At 36.0% G+C, this 23479-nt stretch overlaps 5 protein-coding genes across 7 annotated transcripts; 3 read left to right on the forward strand and 2 right to left on the reverse strand.

Annotated features, from left to right (window-relative positions):
- Nucleotides 1-45: 45 nt before the first annotated feature.
- LOC110846590 lies at nucleotides 46-9754 on the reverse strand. 2 transcript variants are annotated; one of them, XM_022093396.2, is made up of 16 exons: nucleotides 9154-9754; nucleotides 8955-9080; nucleotides 8681-8893; nucleotides 8387-8608; nucleotides 8028-8300; nucleotides 7713-7928; nucleotides 7524-7636; nucleotides 7259-7445; nucleotides 6941-7156; nucleotides 1997-2037; nucleotides 1698-1902; nucleotides 1566-1627; nucleotides 1441-1484; nucleotides 1219-1349; nucleotides 570-1142; nucleotides 46-488 (listed from the first exon to the last, which is right to left on the reverse strand). In XM_022093396.2, the coding sequence occupies exons 1-16, from the start codon at nucleotides 9400-9402 to the stop codon at nucleotides 177-179; spliced, it is 3183 nt and encodes a 1060-aa protein (XP_021949088.1). In that variant the 5' UTR covers nucleotides 9403-9754; the 3' UTR covers nucleotides 46-176. The 2 variants fall into 2 exon arrangements, with proteins under 2 accessions (XP_021949088.1, XP_021949087.1); XM_022093395.2 differs by having other exon boundaries at nucleotides 8387-8611.
- A 72-nt stretch (nucleotides 9755-9826) lies between these two features.
- LOC110846591 (26S proteasome non-ATPase regulatory subunit 11) lies at nucleotides 9827-11967 on the forward strand. Its single transcript, XM_022093397.2, has 5 exons — nucleotides 9827-10185; nucleotides 10326-10868; nucleotides 10969-11113; nucleotides 11196-11445; nucleotides 11537-11967. Exons 1-5 carry the CDS (start codon nucleotides 10119-10121, stop codon nucleotides 11765-11767), a joined length of 1236 nt encoding a protein of 411 aa, XP_021949089.1. The 5' UTR covers nucleotides 9827-10118; the 3' UTR covers nucleotides 11768-11967.
- A 1070-nt stretch (nucleotides 11968-13037) lies between these two features.
- On the forward strand, nucleotides 13038-15924 carry LOC110846592 (ADP-ribosylation factor 1). Its single transcript, XM_022093399.2, has 6 exons — nucleotides 13038-13548; nucleotides 13676-13807; nucleotides 13993-14102; nucleotides 14206-14331; nucleotides 14427-14500; nucleotides 14579-15924. Exons 1-6 carry the CDS (start codon nucleotides 13533-13535, stop codon nucleotides 14667-14669), a joined length of 549 nt encoding a protein of 182 aa, XP_021949091.1. The 5' UTR covers nucleotides 13038-13532; the 3' UTR covers nucleotides 14670-15924.
- Nucleotides 15925-16241: 317 nt separating this feature from the next.
- Nucleotides 16242-21088, forward strand: LOC110847279 (dynamin-like 120 kDa protein, mitochondrial). Of its 2 annotated transcripts, XM_022094200.2 has the most exons (15): nucleotides 16242-16289; nucleotides 16412-16518; nucleotides 16618-16927; nucleotides 16992-17715; nucleotides 17823-17849; nucleotides 17929-17948; nucleotides 18034-18172; nucleotides 18256-18853; nucleotides 19299-19701; nucleotides 19771-19890; nucleotides 19977-20123; nucleotides 20207-20407; nucleotides 20484-20577; nucleotides 20649-20759; nucleotides 20835-21088. In XM_022094200.2, exons 3-15 carry the CDS (start codon nucleotides 16739-16741, stop codon nucleotides 20897-20899), a joined length of 2838 nt encoding a protein of 945 aa, XP_021949892.1. In that variant the 5' UTR covers nucleotides 16242-16289; nucleotides 16412-16518; nucleotides 16618-16738; the 3' UTR covers nucleotides 20900-21088. The 2 variants fall into 2 exon arrangements, with proteins under 2 accessions (XP_021949892.1, XP_035705626.1); XM_035849733.1 differs by lacking the exon at nucleotides 16242-16289 and having other exon boundaries at nucleotides 16320-16518.
- Nucleotides 20850-22888, reverse strand: LOC110847281 (tRNA methyltransferase 10 homolog A). The gene is made up of 7 exons (XM_022094201.2): nucleotides 22677-22888; nucleotides 22218-22608; nucleotides 22008-22145; nucleotides 21785-21937; nucleotides 21581-21686; nucleotides 21478-21507; nucleotides 20850-21361 (listed from the first exon to the last, which is right to left on the reverse strand). Exons 2-7 carry the CDS (start codon nucleotides 22581-22583, stop codon nucleotides 21285-21287), a joined length of 870 nt encoding a protein of 289 aa, XP_021949893.1. The 5' UTR covers nucleotides 22584-22608; nucleotides 22677-22888; the 3' UTR covers nucleotides 20850-21284.
- Between the last annotated feature and the right edge of the window lie 591 nt (nucleotides 22889-23479).

A 23479-nucleotide genomic window follows, 5' to 3' on the forward strand; every position in this document is an offset into this window, starting at 1 on the left:
TAGTCTCATGTGCAAACAATAATGACATTAGTAACCACTGGCATGTATAGTGCATAAAAACGTACAAAAATTTATTTACGTCCAATTTAAAAAAAATGTGTAGTGATGTGTGGACAAAATATATGTGTGCATATATAGACCTCTCTGAATTACAAGTATCTGCGAGTTAAAAAAGATCATTCATCTGTTTCTGAATCAAATCTTGTGGCATAATGTTGTAGTTCATCTTGTAATTTGGTGATGTATGTTCGGCATTTGTCATTTTCTTCTTGAAGTGATTTAATTCTCAACAGAGCACATCGTAAATGTTTTATATGCTTTGTTTCTTGACACTTTAGATCATCAATTTTCTCCTTCAAAATAGAAATTTCTTGATCAATTGTTGGATCTCTAATGGAGCTTACATCTCCCGTCTCTTGCTGTTGTTGCATTGTTGGACCTTGGGGTCCGTCATTCATGATGATACTATGAGAACCTTCTGCCATGATCTGAAAAAAAATTATTCAAAGGGGTTTAACTACAGAATATTAAATGTACATATCTGTTGGGAAAACTTTTAAAAAAAATACTTGATTAAGGTGCTCCTCAAGTACTTGCGACTTGTTTTTCTCAATTTCAAGAGCTTTATGCATCTGCAAAAGTTCCGTCTTCAGCTTTTCGAGTTCAAGAATCATGTCCATTCCCTCTAGTCTGGAAATTTGCGCCTCGTTACTCACACTTGGAGCATCAAAATCTTCAGGTGGAATTATCAATGATCTTGAACGCTCGACAAAGTCCACATCTACAACAGTTTCAGTAATGTTCTCGAATGTTAGTACGTCAGTATTAGAATCTGTCGGGATAGATTTTATTGCTGCAGGTAGATCATCGCTGTCGTTGGGAACTACTTGGGTACCCAAATATGTAATTTCCTTCTCCGCCACACTAAAGTCCGAAACTGTGGTGATGCCATACGTGGGAATGGATTCAGTTGGAATAGAACCTCGTTTCGATTCAGGTGTAGGTTCTTCACTTGTTACTTGAGAATTCTCATAATCCGATACCTTGGGACTGAGACTGAGACTACTGGACACTTTCTCTACTGATACTTTTTTTGGTTCGTCTGTAAACACTTCAGACGAATAAGCTCCGGGAATCTCAACCTGCAGAGAATAAGCTATAAGAACTCTCTTTTCAAAAAAATAATAATGCTGCCACAAATAAGTAAAACAAACATACCTCTGATTGCTGGTTAGCACGGGAAGGAACTCTGCCCACCGAAGTCGTCGTCTTAATTTCGGTACTAGGAATTTTGTTAAGCTCTGTTGCCTCTGTTTCAGTGTGAGGAATTTTGGTGGCTTCGACTGTTTCTGTTTGAAAACATGGTACACTTGTTAAGCAGTATTTACCAGAATATAAATAAGATACTAAAGAAAAACAAGACTATTAATAGCAACGAACCTGCCGCTCGTTGATCAGGAGGTACTACAAAGGCTTCTCGTGTACTGCATTTAATATAATAAATAAATTAGAAAAATAAATCACCTTAAACAGGGTTTACTAATTAAGGTTCGCCCTTAACTTACCTATCCTCAGCAAGTGCCGAGTTACCGATATGTCGAGTTATTTCCGGGTGATGCTTCACAACCTAAGACCACAATCATACATAATCTATATATGTAGCAATAAAGCCAGGAGAAGCCAAGTAGGGAACTTACATGTGTTTTTTCTGTCGATCCACTACCCGATTTTGTGGGGACTGCTGAAACTGGTGGAATAGTTGATGCTGACTGTCCTGAAGTGGTGTTTGCAACAGGACTCACAGCTACCAGCGGCTTGGATGATGAAGCCGCAATAAGTGGCGCAGTGGGCGTTGGGATTGTTTTGTCAGCAACTTGAACCATTTCGTCCAATTGTTGCATCCTACAATAAAATAATGTTTTCAGCATAGTTATTGCAAGCCGACATAATAATGGCACTAATAATAATAATATAGGTTATATATTTGCTATATTACTCTCCGGTTGTACTGTTGATAGGAAAACTTTCGTTGTCATTCTGGAAATAAAATCAGGATGCATGTATTAGTGTTACAATTATTAATCATGCGAAACATCAGTCGAGCTGTGAGACAATAAAAACATGTTGTTACTATTACATCTTCGTTTAGGACTGGATTCATAAATTCTAAAAAATGCCTCCTTCTATCACAATTGCATTGACTCCATGATCGTAGATCATTGACAGATTCTATTCCATGAAGAGTGCAATTTGATATTTTCTTTCCTAGTCCTTTTATTTTTAAAGGGCGTCTCAAAGGAGCTCGTTTTCCTGACTGACAGAAGGGAATCAGTCGTTGTATTCCGCAAACATTGAACGAGGCATGAGAACTGAACCACCCACACGGACTTGAGTATGGTTCTGTGTTCTGACATTTCAATGGATCGAAATTTGTAGTTTTTCTAGGAGTTACTAATCCCAATATTCCTCCATCACATTTGCCATTATTTGTGCTAATAGTAGAGGAAGCCTTGGTAGGTGAGGTAGTATTGTGACATCCTTGCAAGCGTTCTCTAGCAAACTTTTCACATTTTGATTCTGAACTGGGAACTTGTGTTTTGCATTTTCCGCTACTAAAATTCAGTCCAGTTTATACAAAATTAAGGCTATTGCCATAAAATTTAATACTACTAAAAGTAGGAGACAATAACCAATCTGACCTGTCTCTACTCATTTCGAAAGCACCTTCACCTGACCTAACCCGAGACAGGATATTAGAGTGGATTCATTCTATCGTTACACATTACACAAACTTTTCATTTCAATTTGGAATCTTATGTATAGCATTATTTAATTTTATGGTAGTCGTCACAAGTTTTAAAATGTTAAGGACTTATTACTACGCCTTTATTCTGTCATGACAATGTACTCAATTAAACTGTCTGGATTATTACTATTTACCAGTAGCAGGGTTGTTAAAGAGACAGTAACTTGATAAGGGGTTGCGCAACGTGAACACTTTTTGCGATTTTTTAAATTTTGAAAAAGCTGGTGGTCCGGAGTCCGGACCACCAGCTCCTGATTGGTTGTTAGGTTTTCCATGCAAAATTTTATTTTTTTGGCTTATTCTGGTAGCTGTTTAAGCGGGTATTATTTATTATTAACATAAACATTGATAAACTATGAAATACACTTAGTTGGCTTGGGGAGTAGAGGAAAAACCCGATGTTGGTGGGTTGGGAAAACCTTTACTTGATCCGGATAGGCGTCCGAGATCACCATTCGGCCCCTTACATGATTTTTGTAAATAAAACGACCTATCATTTAAAATATAAAATAATTCTTCTAATCCTCGTTGACTGGGGACAGCTCCCATGATTGATGCCGCATTCCCGCGTTGAACTGCCAAACTAATCCGTTGAATGAGAAAAGTTGTCGACATTGGTCCAGTGACATCCTTCATCCTCCTCCCAACATCTTGGATGAACTTCAACCCTTCCGTCCCCCATACTCCTGATGTCTCGATAGCCACCGGAACAAAGATATAGTTTGTTTTAAGTTCAGAGTACAGTTTGTGTTTTTTGGTCTCGGCTAGTTTTGCTGCTGTGCCAGCATGTCTAAGTGTGTGAGAGAGATAAGAGGGGGCAAAAGTGTCTGTACATGTAAAGTCCCATATTAGTGAGCGTCCCTGTTTGTAAGGTATTAGTGTAGCTGTTTGTCCGTCTGTTGTCACGATGAAATTTATATTTATCTGAGATTTCTTTGAATTATCCTTGTGTTTTAATATTGTTGGAATTCAAATTTTTATCGATTTAAAATAATGTGGAGTGTTTTTATAATGGGGAATATTTAACTGATCATAATTTAATACTACTTTCGACCATAATTAATACTTTTTCCCAGAATACTATCTCTCACCATAATAAAGTGCTTCGTTGTGTATAATAATTACTCGATTTTACCATAAGTAAAAATACACTTTAAAATCACTTCAAACTATGAAAGTTTAAAAAACTTTACAAACTTTTCGATTTTTAGTCAACTTCATGTCTTGGAAGGTTTTTCCGGTCTACCACGCTTACATTTCTCTTCAATAGGTACACGTGTAGCTTATGGTGCAGGCTGCGAAATCGCTGCGAAATCGAATGTGCTTCCAAATGATGTCTTCAGATACGGTGGACATATGTATAGACATGAACCTGACTGATTAAAGCGTATTATCCAAGAGCCAAGACTTATTCGGTTTGAAGGTAAGAAATGATATGCGTGGCCCGGATATTTGCGTAATTGAGACCAGCGTTGGAGGATTTTAAATGCCTTTCCGAAAAACATAGGTAATGATAATCGTTCATTTAACGTTGCAGCGTTGTAGATTTTAATCCTGTTTTTTTATTATCACATGCGCCCCAGTGGACATGTGTGAATGATTTTGGTAATCTGATTCATCTGATTCGAATCCTTGAACTACTAATTTGGACAATTTGTAGTGGCAAATATTTTTGGTATCCTCGTCTGATTCGAATTTTAGAAATTGGCAGAATCTATTTACATATGTAAGTCTCAGCAGATATCTTATCCCTATATCGAAATATTTTCAAATTCCATGTCTAAAACCTACAGTGCAGACTCCATATAGCCCGAGTCAGGGACTATGTCCCTGACTCAATAAGTCCGAGCCCGCTTCTAATTTTTTTTCCGAATTGACCGACATAATAGCACAAACTTCCGCGTTGTGGATGGTCAAAAGTTTGTTAGATAGTTTCTACCATTTGGTACCAAATTTTTGAATTAGTTACAAATCATGTGCCTTGACCACCATGACCACTGGGCTTCTTTAACATCCTGAAGTTCTAAGCTGTATGCATGTGCTACCCAGCAGTGGTTTTCACTTTTTTAGCCTCCATATCAAATTTCAGCTCGATATAACGATTTTGAAAAATCAGTATGGGTCACCCCATAAGGTCGCTCCAGATAACAATTTTACCAATATCATATCATATTCTTTCATTAAAACCCATAAGCAACCTCTCCACCAAATTTCAGTTCGATATGATGATTTTTAAAAATCGGTATGGGTCACCCCATGGGGTCACTCAAGATGAAAATTTTTCCAACTTGAAGTCATTTTTATCTCGTAGGAGCCATTAGCAACCTCTGTACCAAATTTCAGCTCTCTACGACAACTTTGAAATTTTGGTGCATAATACCCCACCCACTCCGATGACCCCCACCGGTCAACCACTGGACCAATTTCGCCCATCTTCGAACTCGTTTCCTAACTTTGTCCAATATGCATATGGTAAAAATTTCAAGTCAATCGGTTCAGCCGTTTTGGCTCTATCGTGCCGGACAGACAGACAGACGGACGGACGGACATGACGGTTCCATAAGCCCTGACTCGGGCTAAAAAGTTTATTTTGCGCAAAACTTGCAATGTATAATCCTCGGTCTAGCATGAAAAACTAAGGAGAATACCATGTCTTTATTCCATTTAATCTCTCCATTGTCTTTCTGCATAGCCTTTGGTTGTAGTCGAGGGAGGATTTATAATGAATAAGTTAGTATTCTAGTTATGGTCAATTTGGATTCCATTATGATGAGAGATAGTATTCGGGGAAAAAGTATTAATTATGGTCAGAAGTAGTATTTAATTATGATCAGTTAAATAGGACCCTTTTTATAATGTATGTATATAAAAAATGGTATTAAATTGTGCTAGTGTATTTGTATGTACATATGCTGGTAATTCCTGAATCGGGCTATGCAAAGTTGTACAGTGAGATTTAACCTTTTAAAAACGGATTCCACCAATAAGGTGGAGGGCGATTTCGATCTCTTGGCGACGGACTACACCAATAAGGTGTAGGCCAAATTTTTCGCCTTAGCGACGGACTACACCAATAAGGTGTAGGCCAACTTTTTCTCGTTGGCGACGGATTCCACCAATAAGGTGTATGGTTACAGAATTCCGTTGAGACCGGGCTACATCAATAAGGTGTAGGAAAAAATAAAAATAAAATGACCGAGAAAATTTTCTCAGTTCCATTCTTTCCTCCTTATTTGTCGTTGGTTTTTCTTCAAGCCTGAACTAATTTTTTTAGAGTTTAGAGTTGTAGTTGTAGTGGGGGGAGGAACTCGGAGGAAGTGCATCAGAGGTCACGCCGCGCCCCCGAAAAATTATCCAACATTGGCGCCGCTAATAAATTGGTCGGCGTTGACCTCTGACCTGTATCATGTTGTAAATATGATACAGTTCATATTTTTTTAAAATTATCACAACGTTCTCTTTAGCTAATATATTCGCAATAGTGTCACCACCGAACAAGTCACAGAACACTGAAGGACAAAATTATAGCTAATAACTTGTTTAAAATATAAAATGCATCCCAAAATCAGTGTCATCAAATTGATGACATGAATGATGACGATTTATTCGTTTAGTTTATTTTTGTAGTACTATCAAAATCAAATCCGATCTTTTTATCAAAATTAATATCGTGTGTTCATTTGGTTCAGTTGCAATTTCATGTTAAAAATGTATTATGTTCTAATTTTTGTTGTCGAATCAGTTCCAGGTCTCTAATAAATCATAACTGCATCAGTAGAATATTCAAAATCGGTTTGCATTAATTCAGTCCCCAACTGATTTTATCACCGCCCCACAAGTCGGTCTCAATGGTATTCTGCCCCCCAGTAAATCCGCCCCCAAATGCAATAGAAACCATTTTTAATTCCGTTTTTAAATGGTATCCAGGTCAAAATTAATTAGTTTTTATAAGGTTAATTGAGTTTCCCCTCAAATTTGCTTAGTGATTTAGCTTAGTGATTAATTTTTTTTCAAAACTTAATTTTTTAATTATTTTTAAAAAATCGCTCACGTTGCGCAACCCCTTATCAAGTTACTGTCTCTTTAACAACCCTGTACCAGTAGAAAGTGGATAAAGTGTAATCTTTCACCAACCTTTCTATTCTTATGCTGACTGTGACGAAAAATAGGCGAGCTTGTATTTTCTAAACCTCGTCCAAAACTTAATCCAGTATTTCGTAATCTTTCGATTGAGTGATTAGCGAATGAGTTTGGGTTATTATTCTCTGTAAGAAAATTCTCAAATTCCTTGATTTTTTGACGACATGTAGACAGATCTAGAGCAAGCTTTCCCTTTTCTGTTTTCAGCTCCTAATTCAACAAAGATGAGATTTGTTAATAAAATTACAGTACATTGATTATACGAATTCCGTGTAATTTAAACTACTATTAGTAGTTTTAAAATTAAATTACTTCAATTTTTTTGTTTTCATTAAGAATCTTGAGGTCTCCATCTTTGATTTTCTTGAGTAGTATTTCCTGGAATCTAACAAAGCCATCAAAACTGTATTCTAGTCTTCTTAAACTGCAGAATACTCTTGAAACAAAATCTCTGGCATCGGAAGAATCATCACAATTTTTGACATGAGTAGATGTTCCTCTAAAAAATAAATAAAATTATTAATTTTTTGATGCGCATATTTTCATGCATGCATCTATCTGACTGGACGATACATACCTAACTGATATGTCATCTCCAGCAGCCGAACATGAACTATTTGGCCGATTTTGCCACGGGAAATTTTCAAGTTCCATTAACCTTTCTTCAACTTTGTTGGCAAGTTCGTGCATCTATAAAAAAATAAAGGTTTGTTAGTAATAAAATTAAAATGAATTTGTGTAATTAAAGGAGATATGTAGCTAATACCTGAGCCCATAACTCTTCTGTATGATCGATTTCAGACGTACAACTGGCATCTTGGTGGGAAACCAGGTTGCATAGTTCACTCTGCAACTGATTATCCATCTCCATTTCTAGAAATTCAGTAGTATCCTTGTGTGCATCCAATAGTGACATTGAATGTTTGGTCATGGCCTCAATTTGTTCTTCTTGAGTTCTAATAATTTCTCTCAACTCGAATACCTGTCACAAAGAAAGTATGTTAATTTTATTTATATGTACATGCGATTTATGCATGCATCAGCAGTTACAGCAAGTTGTAGAATTAAATTTTTAAAATACTTTTTCAACAGCTTGCTGAAGCTGGTAATCTTTATTTAAAAGCTGATCTTCCACCAGCTCTTTGTGTCTGAGGTGTTCTTCAAGCTCCCGAATTTCCATTTGATGATGTTCTAATACATTTTCCATCTTTTCTTTTTCCCGTTTTCCTTCTTCGTATTTTAATGCCAGAGTATTAATAGTTCGTTGATACTCTTCACGTTCTTGCTCTCTTTCAACCGTCATTTCTCTCAAAAATCGCTTTTCAGATTCCAACTTTCTCTCAAAATCCATGATCTAGATAGCATTAATTTATTTTTGTAAGATGTTAAAGAGTATCTCGATAAAGAAAATTCAGCTGAGCAAAATATTAAAATGTTTACCTGCAATCTGAGATCTTCAAGTGTTGAATACCCACCAGGGCCGAATAAATCATTTCCGCCATATGATTCTGACTCGTACTCACAAATTGATGGAGAAAAGGTTAAGCGTAACGCATCAGGATTCATAGCGAAAGAAAGCCTTCGAGGAGATTGATGTACTACGGCTTCATGCTCATCATCCACTTCTTGATGCACATCGTCATCATGCTGAGGTTCTCCTGCCTGCTGATAAAAATAAACAGTTCTCCATGCATATCGTTTGTTTCAGTCAAGCCCCATTAGAAATGATCATACGCTAAAATTGGAGTCTGGCTTGTGAATTTCTGGTGACTGACGAGGACAAACGGATGTGCCTACATCCTGATGGGGAGATCGTGATTGCTTACTACATGCATCCAATTCATCTTCAAAGTTTTCAGTTTGAGTGGAAACCACATTTGCTGATATTGAGTGCGTAGGTGTAGTAAGAAAATTAGAATTTTTCAACCCGTCGGCAAAACTTTCCAACTGAAAATTATGACAATAATTACATCAGAACGAATTATGATTTTGATGTCAGAACGCTTACATTTTTCTCCACCGAGTTTAAAATTGAATCACCATTGCCCTTGTGGTTTGACATATTTTTCATCACACTAGTTAATTTCGCAATTAAATTATCTCTTTGTCTTAATTTGGCTACTAAATTCTCCACCTAAATGTTAGAATCAGTACGAACATTTTTATTCTATCAAGATTTGTAGTTTCCAAAATTGTGAGCTACATACGGTACTTTCTTCCAAGTTTCCATTTCCATCATCATGCAACTCATCAACACAATCCAACAATGAGCACGACAAGTCGCCAAGCTTTGCCCCGTAGTTGAACGTCGTTTGAGAATTTTCATTGTTGCCCTCGTCTGCTGGATTCCTGGGTTCGCCTTCATCCTCCGCCAGGAAAGATTCGCTAAACTCTAGCCAACGATCAACAGGCGAAGCCTCACTATTCTTTTCATCTTTTTCTGTTTGCATTTCCATTTAGTAATATTACTTAGTGCAAGACGTCTTCTGTCCTTGACATTCTTTTAATTAATGGTGCACAAATTGAACAATCATATAAGTGGCCTAATGACTTAACCTAGTTTCTATTAAGCGACCAGGCACGGAGAGCACTCGTTGGGTAGACTCAGACAAGACACGAATGTGAATGTTTTTGACCTATTTAAAGTGTTATAATTCCATCACATTGATAGATCTGAAATAATCAGATCATTTAATATACAATTATGTGGTTAACAATATTACTATTTCCGAGAACAATAAAACTATTATAAAATAGCTGAACTGTCAAAAAAGCAAACCGAGTTCAGAGTTTGTTGTGGTTCAGTTTGAACACTCTTCGCGGCTTCCCCTGGAATATGCTTCAAACTTCGCGGTGAGATTTTCTACCAAAACTTTGAACTCTTTCTGCACTGTCATTTCTGCTGCTGGTTGAACTCTAAAAAAACTCATTTTTGCAATCTCTTCGCTATTTTGGAAATAAACTATTTATTTCCTTTTGCAAAATATATTCGCATCACAAGGAAGATTTATTCTTTAGGAGAGACGTCGTGTGACGACTCGTGTCAGCTTATCCAAATATTTGTGAAGTAATAATTCTAGCTCCATTCACCTCAGCAAAGTTTGATTTGCTGAATTAAATATAAGAACAATTAGTTTAAAATTGTCATCATCAATCAAATAAATCGTCAAAAATGGCAGCGGCTGAAGTTGCTCGACCAAATCTCCCCAAAGGGAAAACTCAAAGTCCAAAGCCTACATGTAAGTAATAAATACCGTAATCATTTCCCACTTAATATTAATTTAGAATTATTCATTATTTCTTATTGATGCAACATTATACAATTCAACACTAGCCTTTAGCACGATTCATAATCCTAATTTTTTGTTGCATTTTATAGCTTCTGATAAAGGAGCCCCGTCCCTTTTTCACAACGAAGAGGATATTATGAAGGAAGCTGAAAAATGCAAGGCAAGCAAGGATTTTGCTGGATTCGGGCGATTGTTCCAACAAGTCCGAGGTTTTGTGAATTCCGTCAGTAAAGCAAAGGCTGCAAAGTTGGTCCGTTCACTAGTGGATATGTATCTGGACATTGAGGATACTCCAGCAGAACAACAAGAGAAAGTCGTGCAAGAGTGTATTGAATGGGCAAGGGAGGAGAAACGAACCTTTCTCAGGCAATCCTTGGAAGCAAGATTGGTGGGAGTCTACTATGACACGGAAAATTTCCAAAAGGCGTTAGCACTTGGTGGTCAACTATTAAAAGAGTTGAAGAAGGTGGATGACAAAAACTTGCTTGTTGAAGTTCAGCTTTTGGAAAGCAAGACTTATCATGCTTTGGGAAATCTTCCAAGGGCCAGAGCTGCACTCACATCTGCTCGAACAACGGCTAATTCCATCTATTGTCCACCCAACATGCAAGCTGCGTTAGATTTACAATCTGGTAAGCCATGAGCAGCAATTTATTTACAAAGATACAGTACTCAGTACTTGAAGAATTTATACATAATATTAATACTACAAACCATGAACGATTTTTATAGGTATTCTTCATGCTGCTGACGAGAAGGACTTTAAAACAGCATATTCATATTTCTACGAAGCTTTTGAGGGCTTGGATAGCATTGATAGCCCGAAGGCTTTAATAGCCCTGAAGTATATGCTAATGTCCAAAACAATGTTAAACTTGTAAGCATTTATCTTTTCAATGGTTCGTTCTACGATTTGTTGTAAGGCTGACAGATTGATTAATTCGATGTTTTTCTAATAGACCGGAAGAAGTTACTCATTTGCTGAGTGGAAAATTGGCCTTGAAATATGTCGGACCAGATTTGAATGCCATGAAGGCAATTGCTGACTCTGCACAAAAGAGATCGCTCTTTGATTTTCAAACTGCAATAACGACTTTCCCCAAAGAACTTCAAGAAGATATGGTTGTCAAATCCCATTTGGCAACCCTTTACGATAACATGATGGAACAAAATCTATGTCGTATTATAGAGCCTTATTCTAAAGTGCAGGTGTGTTTTACTATTGTACTTTTTCATTTGTTTCATACGAAAGTTTTTTACTGGTATTTTTTTTACTAACTGTTACTGCTTTCCAATGCAGGTTGATTATATCGCAAAGACTATCGGGTTGAAACAGAGTAACGTGGAGCAGAAACTTTCTCAAATGATTCTGGACAAAAAGTTGTCGGGGGTATTGGATCAAGGACAAGGACTGTTGGTAATTTTCGAATCAAATGAAGAAGATAAAGCGTACGAGGCTGCTTTGGGTCTGGTCCAAAATATGGGAAAAGTTGTCGACGCCTTATATCACAAGGCCAAAAATCTTACATGAATGTCAGCAGTTTTTGGTGTGTAGCTCTTTCAATTCTCTAAAAAATACATTGATAAAATTAGTAACAGTTTTGAACCAGTTTTTGTAAAGAAAGTATAGATTACTTTTATAGTATTGGGTCACTCGACTTATTACTTTACTTTTCCATTTAACAAACTCATCACACATGCAACCAAATTAATAAACGTAATTAAAAATGATTTATTTAGTATCGTGTTTTTATTGCTTAAGATATTTCAACTACAAAACACTTAATTAGTTAACTGTCAACTATTAAGAAGGTAAGCAGGTGAAAGTTTTAATCCAAACTGATTTCCAACAAAGCTTAACCACGAGATCAAAAATTGTTCGCAAGTAGGTTCTTTCCCTTGAAAGCATTCCTTCATGATGGCCCAATTACTACATGGATGGACACAAAGAAAGGGCATGTGTAAAACTGGATGATCTTGCCAGGACACCACATTCCATAGACTTGTGTCTGTCTCTGCTTGAAGACCAAATAATGTCCATACTTCATCTAGACTTAACAACCGTCCAGACGTTTCAGAAATTGTGAAATATAGGACTGGAACGCAATGGCTGACACTATAAAGAACATCAAATCGGTATTGCAGTAGTTTCATATTAAAACTATTGTCTGTTTTTCCAGCATCACTCTCTTCGACAGTACAAACAGTAACATCTGCATCAGTTCCACTCGATGGGACCGAAGTTTGCCGTATGGTGGACAAGGAGAGAAAGCTTTCTCCAAACTCATGAGACTCGTCTTCTAATCTCCATGAATCTATTTGAGCTTGAGGACATTTAATGAAATTAGCACAGGCGAATGTAAACTGTTCGTAGCTCATTCGCCCTTCTTGCATCGTCATTTCTTCTGATGGTGAAGAAGCATCCGCATATTGATCCTGAAAAAAAACGTAGCGTGAGATTATGAAAAAAAATCCATGCAATGAGAATTAATTTTAATATGGAATAGTAATGATAATGTGAGATGAAAACGGCAAAGAATTACTGCTGAAGCTGAATATATACATGAATAAAATGAACAAAGTTGCTTACTTTTCAGTTGCACCTCCTTCTCACTCAAGGAAAGACTCCTCCCGTCTGAAGACCTTTATGGAGTGAAAGTTGTGGAATAAATTTTGTTGTCGAAAAGTGGTAAAAAGTGATCATATCATCATTGTTTGGCGGCGTTGCTGGTGGTGATGGGAATGTGGAGAAGAGGGCGCGTGGGTACCATACATCGACGTGGCTGATGGAGTCAGTTTCTCTCCCTTCTGTTCTGTCATCACACACGATCTCAAAAATCCACCACCTTTTTACTTACACCACATATATTACAAGTCTTGCTAAAAAGCTGCTCTTCTTCGTCATTCATTCGACCACAGTATTTGACTCTAGCCTTTCACCTTATCGCCTAGCTCCTCTGCTGTGGGTGGGAGTACGATCTCCTTACTACGTGGACATTTGTACGACGACGAAGAATCTTGCCACACATTTTCAGCAGTAGCCAGACGACAACCCTTTCTTTCGTGAACTTTCCCTTTACTGTGACACAGCGAGAACGCGGAAGTCAAAAAAGTATATTATTTTGTATTTGGGTTGATATGTTGGACAAGATTTGGGACCAGTAGTAGTATATTATCATACTTTGTGCTTTACTACTTTAATTAAAACGGTTCACGAATTTCACGATTAAATAGAACACTTGCTGTGAAAGAAGTAGAATCGAGTAAGCGTGAAAAGTACTGTTGACGATATCAGAATGGGGAATATCTTCGGTAAGCTCATTATTTTTTTATGACTCAGTTCTGGAGTTTTCAATGAAAACTTTTCATCTTGGGCAATTGAACAAATAAGTATTTTGCAAAAATATAACAAAATATTTTGTGTTTTGTATATTTACAGCCAGTTTATTTAAGGGGTTGTTTGGAAAGAAGGAAATGAGAATTTTGATGGTGGGGTTGGACGCGGCTGGTAAAACTACTATCCTCTACAAACTCAAGTTGGGAGAAATCGTGACCACTATTCCTACAATCGGTAAGTCAAATTACTAATTACTATTCATTCTAGTTACCCATCATGACCACCCAACCCTGTCGCCTGTTTAATGCTGTCCTAGTGTCCTCCGATATGTTATATTGAATAATTATTCATTGTGCATTGTATCGTCGACGGTGAACTAAACTGATGAAGTAAAACAATCTTTAATTCATATTACATAGGTTTCAACGTGGAAACTGTCGAATACAAGAATATAAGCTTTACGGTGTGGGATGTGGGTGGCCAAGATAAAATCAGACCCTTGTGGAGACACTATTTCCAAAACACACAGGTAATACACATGACACATGACACGACATTTGCGAATAATCTACCTTGGACTGATGAGGTGGTTATCTACAAAATCTTTTAATTACCGCTTACTCTTTGTTTAGGGATTGATATTTGTGGTGGATTCCAACGATCGAGAACGTATAGGAGAAGCACGAGAAGAACTAATGCGAATGTTGGCAGAAGATGAACTCCGTGATGCCGTTTTGCTTATCTTCGCCAACAAGCAGGTTTGTTTAACCATAAATTTAAAAAATATATTCCTGACTTGTTAATGTATAAGAGTTAAACTACGTGTCAAATTTAAAAACGTGTTTGCGACTAGGATTTGCCAAATGCAATGAACGCTGCAGAGATAACGGACAAACTTGGACTACACTCATTACGAAATAGGAACTGGTACATCGGAATATTATTTATTTATTACTAAAATGAAAGTGTATGGGTGAATAATAATCGTTTTATTGATCTGGGTAGGTACATACAAGCCACGTGTGCCACATCAGGGGACGGTCTATATGAAGGTTTGGACTGGTTATCAAATCAGCTGAAAAACGCTAATCGTTAATTTATCAAGTCATCTAACTAAAAAATCAAGTCTGGCTGTAAAAAATCTATTTGCTAGCGAATTCCAAAATATTGTTTATATGAATTAGTGAATGAACAGTAATTGTTAGAACGAGTAATATCTTCCATAAACCTCCACCTTATATATAAATAAGCTCCAAAATCTAATTATCTTGTACTAATTTGTCACCCCAACACTTTTATAATTTCTTGAAATCTGTAATCAAAGAACATCCGATATTCTACCAAATACAATTTTACCATGAAGGTATTTTACCCTTCCCTAATGTATGTCACGCGCATGTAAGAATGAAATTTATTGGTAGTACATACTATATAATATCCAAATTCTTATTATTGTTTTATTGGAAATCAGAGGAAAGTACTTTGCTTTTTGTGATGATAGCTTCTAGGCAGATAATTATGCTGATCATCTAGCTACCTATATTACTATATTTGTGTATATTGAAGGGACAGTATATAGGGCTTTAACAATGAAACGTGAAACGAGATCATGGCAATCGCGATCGAGTCTATTAGTAAATGTTATTACGACATTGTTACCGATATGTAGGATCAGCGCTAACTATACAACAAACGGAACAGATTGTGTTAATAATTTTCATAATTTTCCATTCAGAAATAGCATGTAGGTAAATGTATCCGTGTGTGCTATCACTTTTGTTTTGACATCCTCAACATAGTTATTTTTAGTGTATGAATGCAGTTTATCTCTGATCTATAAGGTTTATATATATTCTATTCTATTCTACAATTTATTCGCTAAATGTTTTCCGTACAAGTGCAAATATATCAATTAAGCCCCAATTGGTGACTGCTGCATAATTGATTAAATTACATAGGGCGTTTTTTCATTTAAAGAATTTGAACAATGAGGAGAAGCATTTTTCAAATTCCATCCAACAATTTAATACTTCTACAGCTGACAACAACGGTTATATAAAATAATATATACAATAAGAATAAAATAATTAAAATAAAATAAGGTTAGAATTAATTAAAAGTACTTGCGAACGTAATGAGTAAATTATTATACTACATGCATAATTAGGATAATATTAATGTTTATTTTCGTTCAAAAAAATGTCATAATCTAAAAGATAATAAGATGGTAAGCACTAAGCAGTTTTGCATAAAAGTGTGTGGCTGCAAATGTCGTACGACTCTCAATTTTTAAACATGTTTTATCTATCATCTGCTGTCAATAAACATTCAATTGTATTTTAAACTGTGTACATCCAGCTATGATACCAAGCCAAAATTTTCGTTTTACATATCATGTGAAACAATTGCATGTGTCATCATTAGAGTTGCATGGCGTTAACTGTTTAGATATTAGCCTTAATTGTGTGCCATCAAAGTCAGGAAATAGAAAAATCAATTGCTGACCCATCCTGTTATCATCACATGGCACTGAAGGTGATTATCCTGCAAGACGGCCCAGAATCAAACTAATTATTTATTTAGTTACTTGTGCACTTTTATGTAGTGACTTTTGCAAGTTGAAAGCCGGCCGGCGGGGCAGATTGAGTTTTGCTCAATGAAACCACACCTGTGAGAACCGGGAACAGAAAAATAATTCTTCAAGACAGACATTTGGGTAAGTTGGAAAACAATTATAATTTGAGCTGCTTTTTTCGCTACTAAATTGCATCCTATCTTTAAATATTTGTAAAATTACTCTAAACGTTGATTAATGGACAAATAGTTTTTAATTAATAGAGAGCCGCACGACAATGGGAAGCTACTGCTGACAGATGAACTTTGAAATTGCTTAAATTTGTGGCATCGAAGATCTTTGGGCGTCATTTATATGGAATGATTCTCATGTAATTTTTTTGCTTTTCGATGTCGTAATATCATGTACTGACATGTTTCTATTTCTAAGTGATTATCCAAACACAATTACAAATTAACGTGTTTTACAGATAGTACATACTTTCTAGTCAGTGCAGGATGAAGACGACATAATTCCAAATTTACCATATTTCCTTGATTATTGATTGACATATTCACGTCGACACGACATAATCTCATCAATTTGAAAAAATGCTCAGAATGAATCCGAAAAGAAATCCTGTGCGGCCGATATTAGCGTCTGTGGTGCGCCTTCAATCAATTCCACTTGTTCATCAGCGAGGACTTGCCATGCTTGTCGCCAGAGTTCTCAGATCAGCGTTGAAGCTGAGATATATAGTTCTGGGTGGTGCTGCTGCTGGAACGGTTAGCCTTCATCAGGTAATATGAAATTATCAAAATCAGCCCTTGATGAACGATACTAATCTTTACATTTCCCTCGCAGAGTTATCAGAATTGGAAGGATTCCCTCCCTGATACATCTTGGTTAAAAGATTTGATGCCTCCTCCTGAAAAAATAGATGCTTGGCAAGGGTCAATAATCGAGTTTAAAAATAAAGTCAAGGATTTTGAAATCGATCCAGAGACCAAGGCATTAGGTCAAAAGCGCTTAGGGGAATTCCGTCATTGGTTTGATCAGCGATTAGACAAAGCAATTAAGGCAACCGAGGATGAGACTACTGCACATATGTCAGAAGAGACACACTTGACAAGAAATTCAAACGGAGATGCAATAGTTATGAGCCCAGGGGTGCTTCAGCGAATGTCAGTTGCGGCAGAGAAAGCTGCTGGAAAAATCCATAATCCTGCGGAAAGAATAGAATCCCTCTATGCTCGACTGGAGTCGTTACAAGACGAGTTAATCAAGGTTCAACTAAAGTATCAAAAGGAGATAGAAAAATTGGAGAAGGAAAACAAGGAATTAAGGAAACAAATTTTGTTACGTGGAAAAGATGTTCAAACTAGAAGAAACATTAAGAAATCCTTAATTGACATGTACAGTGAAGTTTTAGATGAATTGGTGGACTTTGACTCGTCTTACCGATCTGCAGATCATTTGCCAAGAGTTGTCGTAGTTGGTGATCAATCTTCTGGTAAAACTAGTGTTTTGGAAATGATTGCAAAGGCTCGAATCTTTCCTCGAGGAGCCGGAGAAATGATGACAAGAGGTATGTTGTTTGTTTATTTGTTTATGTTTTCTATAAAATACGCGAAGTTGAGCTACCTATCTAAGAGTTTACAATTTGTGAGTATAATATTCTTTGCTTTCTTCCAGCCCCAGTTAAAGTTACCCTAAGTGAAGGTAAGAACATTATTTGATGAATCTCGGTCTAGAAATTAAATTGATTTTATGAACCGATTTAATTTTTCTTCATCTATAGGACCCTACCACATTGCCCAGGTAAGTCGAAGTTAATAAGTTAATAATAAGTTATACACTTCATATGAAAACTAAAAAAAACTTCTTATTATTTATTGCTCTGCAGTTTAAAGATTCATCTCGAGAATTTGATCTCACGAAGGAAACGGACCTTGCGGACCTCAGACGTGAAGTTGAATTGAGGATGATGAACAGCGTCCGATCCAGTGGGAAAACAGTTTCTGATCAAGTCATCAGCATGACAGGTAACTTGATGGCACATTAATATGTAACAAGCAAGGCTAGCAAACATGTTTGAATAAGAGACATCCTTGTGTTAATTGTTTAGTAAAAGGACCAGGCTTGTCAAGAATGGTCTTAGTGGACCTGCCAGGAGTGATTTCGACACAAACAATTGAAATGGCCGATGATACCAAAGAGTCAATTTTGCAAATGAGCAAGCAGTACATGTCCAATCCTAATGCTATCATCCTTTGCATTCAGGATGGTTCAGTGGATGCTGAAAGAAGTAATGTTACAGATCTAGTCTCACAAATGGACCCTCATGGAAGGCGAACCATTTTTGTACTTACCAAAGTAGACTTGGCTGAAGAAAATATGTCGAACCCGGACAGGATTCAAAAAATTTTGTCTGGAAGTCTTTTTCCAATGCGGGCCTTGGGATACTTTGCAGTTGTTACTGGAAGAGGAGGAAAAGCTAGCGACTCGATTGATCAAATTAAACAACATGAAGAAAACTTTTTCAGAAATTCAAAGCTTTTCAAATCTGGGAAAATTGGGTCGACTCAAGTAACGACGAAAAACTTATCATTAGCTGTCAGTGAATGCTTCTGGAAAATGGTGAGGGAAACGGTAGAACAGCAAGCGGATGGATTTAAAGCCATGAGGTTCAACTTGGAAACAGAATGGAAAAACAACTTTCCAAGGTCAGGTTCATATATCAATTTTTCAATATCACAAAGCTTTTTATTCATTCAGTATGTCAGAAACAGATAAGGGAAAACGATATCAAGGTTATTACACATGTTCCCCCTCGTCTATCTGCTTCAGGGTCGGTGTCACTGTCCGAACTTTCAACACTTGGTGTTTTTGGCTATGATAATGCTAGTGTCCGCATACTTTCATGGCGCTTTCTTTTCTGCAACTAGGAACTATATCTTAAAATTTGGCGTGTTGTTTCATTTATTCTTTCCAATAATTTATTGTCGCTTAAATTATCTAAACTTTCCATCATCTCTACAACTGTTTGATTCGCAGTTAAATATTTAATAACACTTATCCTTAATGGTACAAAAACAATGCTAAACTTAAATTGTCGTGGGGTTTAATTGTCTCACTAACGCTGTGATTATATCTGATTTCCATTTCCAGATTACGTGAGCTTGACCGAGATGAATTATACGAAAAGGCTCGTGGTGAAATTCTAGACGAAGTTGTAAATTTGTCTCAAGTTTCTGCAAAAGAATGGGAAGAATTGATCACAAAGAAGCTTTGGGAAAATATGAGTTTACACGTCTTTGAAAATATTTTCCTCCCAGCAGCACAGTCCGGCTCATCAAATACTTTTAATACTGCAGTAGACATTAGATTAAAGCAATGGGCTGAGCAAAAATTACCCAGTAAATGTGTTGAGGTCGGTTGGGAAGTACTACGAGACAAGTTTTGCCAGTTTTTAGAATCTGCCAAGGCGTCAAAAGACCACGATAAAATATTTGACGCGCTTAAAGCATCTGTAGTTGATGAATCTTTTAAACGTCACCAATGGGAAGAAAAGGTAACTCAACTACAGTAAATACAAATTCCAGTTGTGTATTCGTTTATTAGATATATATTTTGTTTGCAGGCCCCTGAAGTTTTAAGAGTAATTCAATTAAATACATTAGAAGATCGTTCTGTTCATGACAAAGGGCAGTGGGATGGGGCCGTAAAATTCCTTGAACAGTGTCTTAAGGATCGTCTCCAGGTTAATTTATTTTTATATACATATATTTAAATTTTTATTGAAAGATGAAAATTGATTGATAAATTGATTGATTGTGACTGATAAAGGCGTCGAAGGAGTTTCTACATCAAATGGTAGGACCTGGAACATTTGAAAAGTGGTTAAAATGGCGATATCCTTCAGACAGTCAGCAACTTCGTGCGGCAGTTAAATCTGAAATTGAAGCCATTTTGAACAACGGTGGGAATAGCGATGTGAGTAGGTTATGTAGTTTTCACTCACGGGCACATTAATCAAGACTATTTTTTAATCATTTTTAATTATAAAATTTTTTCAGAAACATGCGGCTAGTCTATCACCAGAGGAAATTACTGTGATAAAAAAGAATTTGGAAGCTAGAGGTGTGAAAGTAGACTTGGACACAATTAAAACAACATGGTTTGCCATATACCGTCAGGGCTTTTTAGAAAAAAGTTTGAATAAGGCATTCGAATGCAAAAAAGGATATTGGATTTATTCAAGAGGTGTAGAAGGCGAGGTAATTTCCATTGACGCTTTCAAACGGTTTTTATTTGAGGAACCTTGTACAAGTTGTCAAGAAATATTTTTTGTAGATCGATTGTAATGAGGTTGTCTTGTTCTGGAGAATTCAGCAAATGCTAAAAGTTACTTCAAATGCATTGCGGCAGCAAGTAGTAAATAGAGAAGGTTATTTTTTGTTTAATTATTGTGGTATATGGTTTTTGTATCATGCAAAATTATTTATTCCTGAATTGTAGCTCGCAGATTAGAAAAAGAAATAAAAGAAGTATTGGAAGACTTTGGTCAAGACAAAGATAAGGTCTGTCAACTTCTGACGGGTAAACGTGTTCAACTAGCCGAGGACTTGAGTAAGTTTTATTTTGCATGCATTTAATATAGCAATGAAATATTTATGTAATCTATCGTGGTTCATCTAATTTCAGAACGCATTCGGCAGATTCAAGATAAACTAGAAGAATTTATTCGAGCGCTTAACACCGAAAAATAGAAATAAAATTTAAGGTTAGGCTAGGTGGTTCTATAATGACAAATATTCCAATGAAGTTGCTCGATGATTACTTAATTTGCTAGAATTGTGATTGTGATTAATATATAAATTATAAATACTAACAAAGTTTTATAGAGTTGATCGCATATTATTCCGTATTAAAGAATATCGTGTCCTTGGAACTCTAAATTCGGTCGTGGTAGATTTGATTACTTAAAATGTTTACTAAGCATTGTTTAGCATTCTTCTAGTGCTTTATTAGCCACATATATAGTATAGTATATATTCTCTTTAATTGCAAAAAGTCATCCTTCAAATATATCTATTATGTCAATAATAAAATACAAAAATCATTCTATTTATTGTTATAATTTTAATTCTAAAGTCAACTATGCGGGATTTTGAGCTGAGCCATTTTTCTTGGCGCAATAACCTCGATCATTGATTTATCCCATGGCATCCCTTGATAAAATTGAAAAGAACAGTGTGAGTATTTTAGGATACATACATAATTTACCAATAGCAGGGAGGGGCAAAATTGAAAAGAATAGTGTTAAAATTTTAGGATTCATACATACCTTGGGAGACGTTTGTCAAAATTTCAAATACTGAAAAGTTAATATTTTGTAGTGTATTAATTAGTATAGTGGTACGGTACTGTTTACCCTAGTATTCACTAACCGTGATTGATGGTCAATACTTTTCTCGTTTTCATGTCAAGATGCTCATCAATCGGTAATCTTGCATGCTTTATCCCATTCTTTACAGCAAGAGAGTGGCATAGGCCCTTCAATGGCAAGCAGGAATTGACTCAATTAAAATACAATTTATTCTAACCAACTATATAATATTCTTAAGAAGCGATAGCTCAACTGTTCAACGAACCTTTTGGGAGTTATGGTCAACCAATCCCCCAATAACGTACAGGTATTCCGGTTCAACAGTGGTCAGTACATTTTCGGATTCACTTGATAAATAGATTATTTTATCCTTTGGAAAATTTTCTAATTCAAAATATGAATTACTAGTAAAATTAACCTGCATAAAATAAAAATCTATCAAAAAATCTCTCATAAATTAAGTTTGTATAGATCGATTGTTGATTTACATCCCAATGTTCCCAACCATTATATTTCTTCATCATTTCTGGTGCATTACAACTTGATACGTAGTATTGGACCGGATTCTTTTGTATCCTGTTGAAACTGTAGCATCTATTTATTTGTTTGATACATTTTGCCATGTCCTGTAATTCATAAAAATATATACATTTGATAGATTTATTTTTATATTACCATCATAATGCATAAGTACCAACTTTTTCAATCATCAAGTGGTTGAAACTCATGTCAATAGCCACGCCGACTCTATTACCGGATTCCTTCATAGTATTTGACTTTTTGACTTTTCGAGAAAAAAGAGGTTTTGGAATCAAGCCGGCATTTATCTTAGCCTGGAGTTCCTTCCTTTTCGCCTTGGTCTTGGCTCGACGCAGCTTCTTGTTCTCCTCCCATTTTAACTTTTTTGCAAGTTTCTTCCGTTGATGTTTCGACAGGGATGTCTCACCCTCCATGACATGATCTTGGGTTCTTCCCTCTTCTGGAGTAGAATTCGTCGGAGCATCGATGTTCTGCCGATCAAGATCTTCTTGAACGGTAGCGTTCTCACTTTGAATTGTATCCATTTCCCTAGGAAAATATTCACTACGCCTAAAAAAGAAATTAAATGTTTACCTATTTATAAACTACTCCAGAACCATCAATAGCGAATTAAATACCTCGAAATTTGTAGTGAATACGCAATGAGATTTATAGGTCGAGCAAGTGAAATTAATTGCAGGATTAATCGAATTAACTGCCCAAATCGAAATATTCACAAAGATTAATATTGATAGGCCAAATCAGTGTTGACTTCTGTTGACGTTGAAGTTGAACAGTTGTTAATCTCTGCCATGAAAATACAAGACATGCTGGAGTTGGCAGCAACGTGAGAAATGTGGTTTTCGCTCTGCTTTCTGCCGTAGTATTATTATCGTAATATTAAGGCTCTTGTTACACCGTCATAGAGTTTTTTTCTCACCTTGCCCTTGTTCAATGTTTTTAAATGCAAAGTTTAAAATCGAATCAACTTCATGAGTTTTGAGATAAACTCAACTTTTGATACTTTAATGTAAAGCTAATTTTTGATACTACAAACAAGTCGTTTTGGAAAAAAATTAATAAATTTATTTGCCATCTTTTTACAATAAATTTCTGCAAAAACGAATTTTTTAATTTTTTTCAAAACGACTTGTTTGTAGTACCAAAAATTAGATTTGCATTAAAGTATCAAAAGTTGCATTTATCTCAAAACTCATTAAGTTGATTCGATTTTAGACTTTTTCATTTAAATACATTGGATAGGGGTAAAGTGAGATTACGCGCCAACGTGTCATCCAAGAGAGTCTTAAGTTTCTATGATTATTATTGTAGTGTACTCGGTCGGTAGTGGTAGTCGTATTCGTATATAGGAAAATGAGGTAACTTGAGAAATGGAGAAAGCAAGTTTTCCTAGTATCTGACTTTTGACATTGATAAATGC

The sequence above is a fragment of the Folsomia candida genome, unplaced genomic scaffold, assembly GCF_002217175.1.
Source record: "Folsomia candida strain VU population unplaced genomic scaffold, ASM221717v1 Fcan01_Sc003, whole genome shotgun sequence".
Lineage (NCBI taxonomy): Eukaryota > Metazoa > Arthropoda > Collembola > Entomobryomorpha > Isotomidae > Folsomia > Folsomia candida.

What these genes read in the sequence shown, in the direction of transcription:
- LOC110846590 (XM_022093395.2), bottom strand. Translation starts at nt 9,402, where the DNA reads ATGGAAATGCAAACAGAAAAAGATGAAAAGAATAGTGAGGCTTCGCCT. An exon ending in TTGAAGATCTCAGATTGCAG is followed by an intron (nt 8,301 to 8,386) that starts GTAAACATTTTA and finishes AATGCTATCTAG; the next exon opens with ATCATGGATTTTGAGAGAAA. An exon ending in TCGGCACTTGCTGAGGATAG is followed by an intron (nt 1,485 to 1,565) that starts GTAAGTTAAGGG and finishes TATTAAATGCAG; the next exon opens with TACACGAGAAGCCTTTGTAG.
- LOC110846591 (XM_022093397.2), top strand. Translation starts at nt 10,119, where the DNA reads ATGGCAGCGGCTGAAGTTGCTCGACCAAATCTCCCCAAAGGGAAAACT. An exon ending in TGCGTTAGATTTACAATCTG is followed by an intron (nt 10,869 to 10,968) that starts GTAAGCCATGAG and finishes CGATTTTTATAG; the next exon opens with GTATTCTTCATGCTGCTGAC. An exon ending in TCCAAAACAATGTTAAACTT is followed by an intron (nt 11,114 to 11,195) that starts GTAAGCATTTAT and finishes TTTTTCTAATAG; the next exon opens with ACCGGAAGAAGTTACTCATT.
- LOC110846592 (XM_022093399.2), top strand. An exon ending in GACCACTATTCCTACAATCG is followed by an intron (nt 13,808 to 13,992) that starts GTAAGTCAAATT and finishes CATATTACATAG; the next exon opens with GTTTCAACGTGGAAACTGTC. An exon ending in ACTATTTCCAAAACACACAG is followed by an intron (nt 14,103 to 14,205) that starts GTAATACACATG and finishes CTCTTTGTTTAG; the next exon opens with GGATTGATATTTGTGGTGGA.
- LOC110847279 (XM_022094200.2), top strand. Translation starts at nt 16,739, where the DNA reads ATGCTCAGAATGAATCCGAAAAGAAATCCTGTGCGGCCGATATTAGCG. An exon ending in GAACGGTTAGCCTTCATCAG is followed by an intron (nt 16,928 to 16,991) that starts GTAATATGAAAT and finishes TTTCCCTCGCAG; the next exon opens with AGTTATCAGAATTGGAAGGA. An exon ending in GTCTTAAGGATCGTCTCCAG is followed by an intron (nt 19,891 to 19,976) that starts GTTAATTTATTT and finishes TGACTGATAAAG; the next exon opens with GCGTCGAAGGAGTTTCTACA.
- LOC110847281 (XM_022094201.2), bottom strand. Translation starts at nt 22,583, where the DNA reads ATGGATACAATTCAAAGTGAGAACGCTACCGTTCAAGAAGATCTTGAT. An exon ending in TTGACCATAACTCCCAAAAG is followed by an intron (nt 21,687 to 21,784) that starts GTTCGTTGAACA and finishes TTGCCATTGAAG; the next exon opens with GGCCTATGCCACTCTCTTGC. An exon ending in AGTATTGACCATCAATCACG is followed by an intron (nt 21,508 to 21,580) that starts GTTAGTGAATAC and finishes TTAACTTTTCAG; the next exon opens with TATTTGAAATTTTGACAAAC.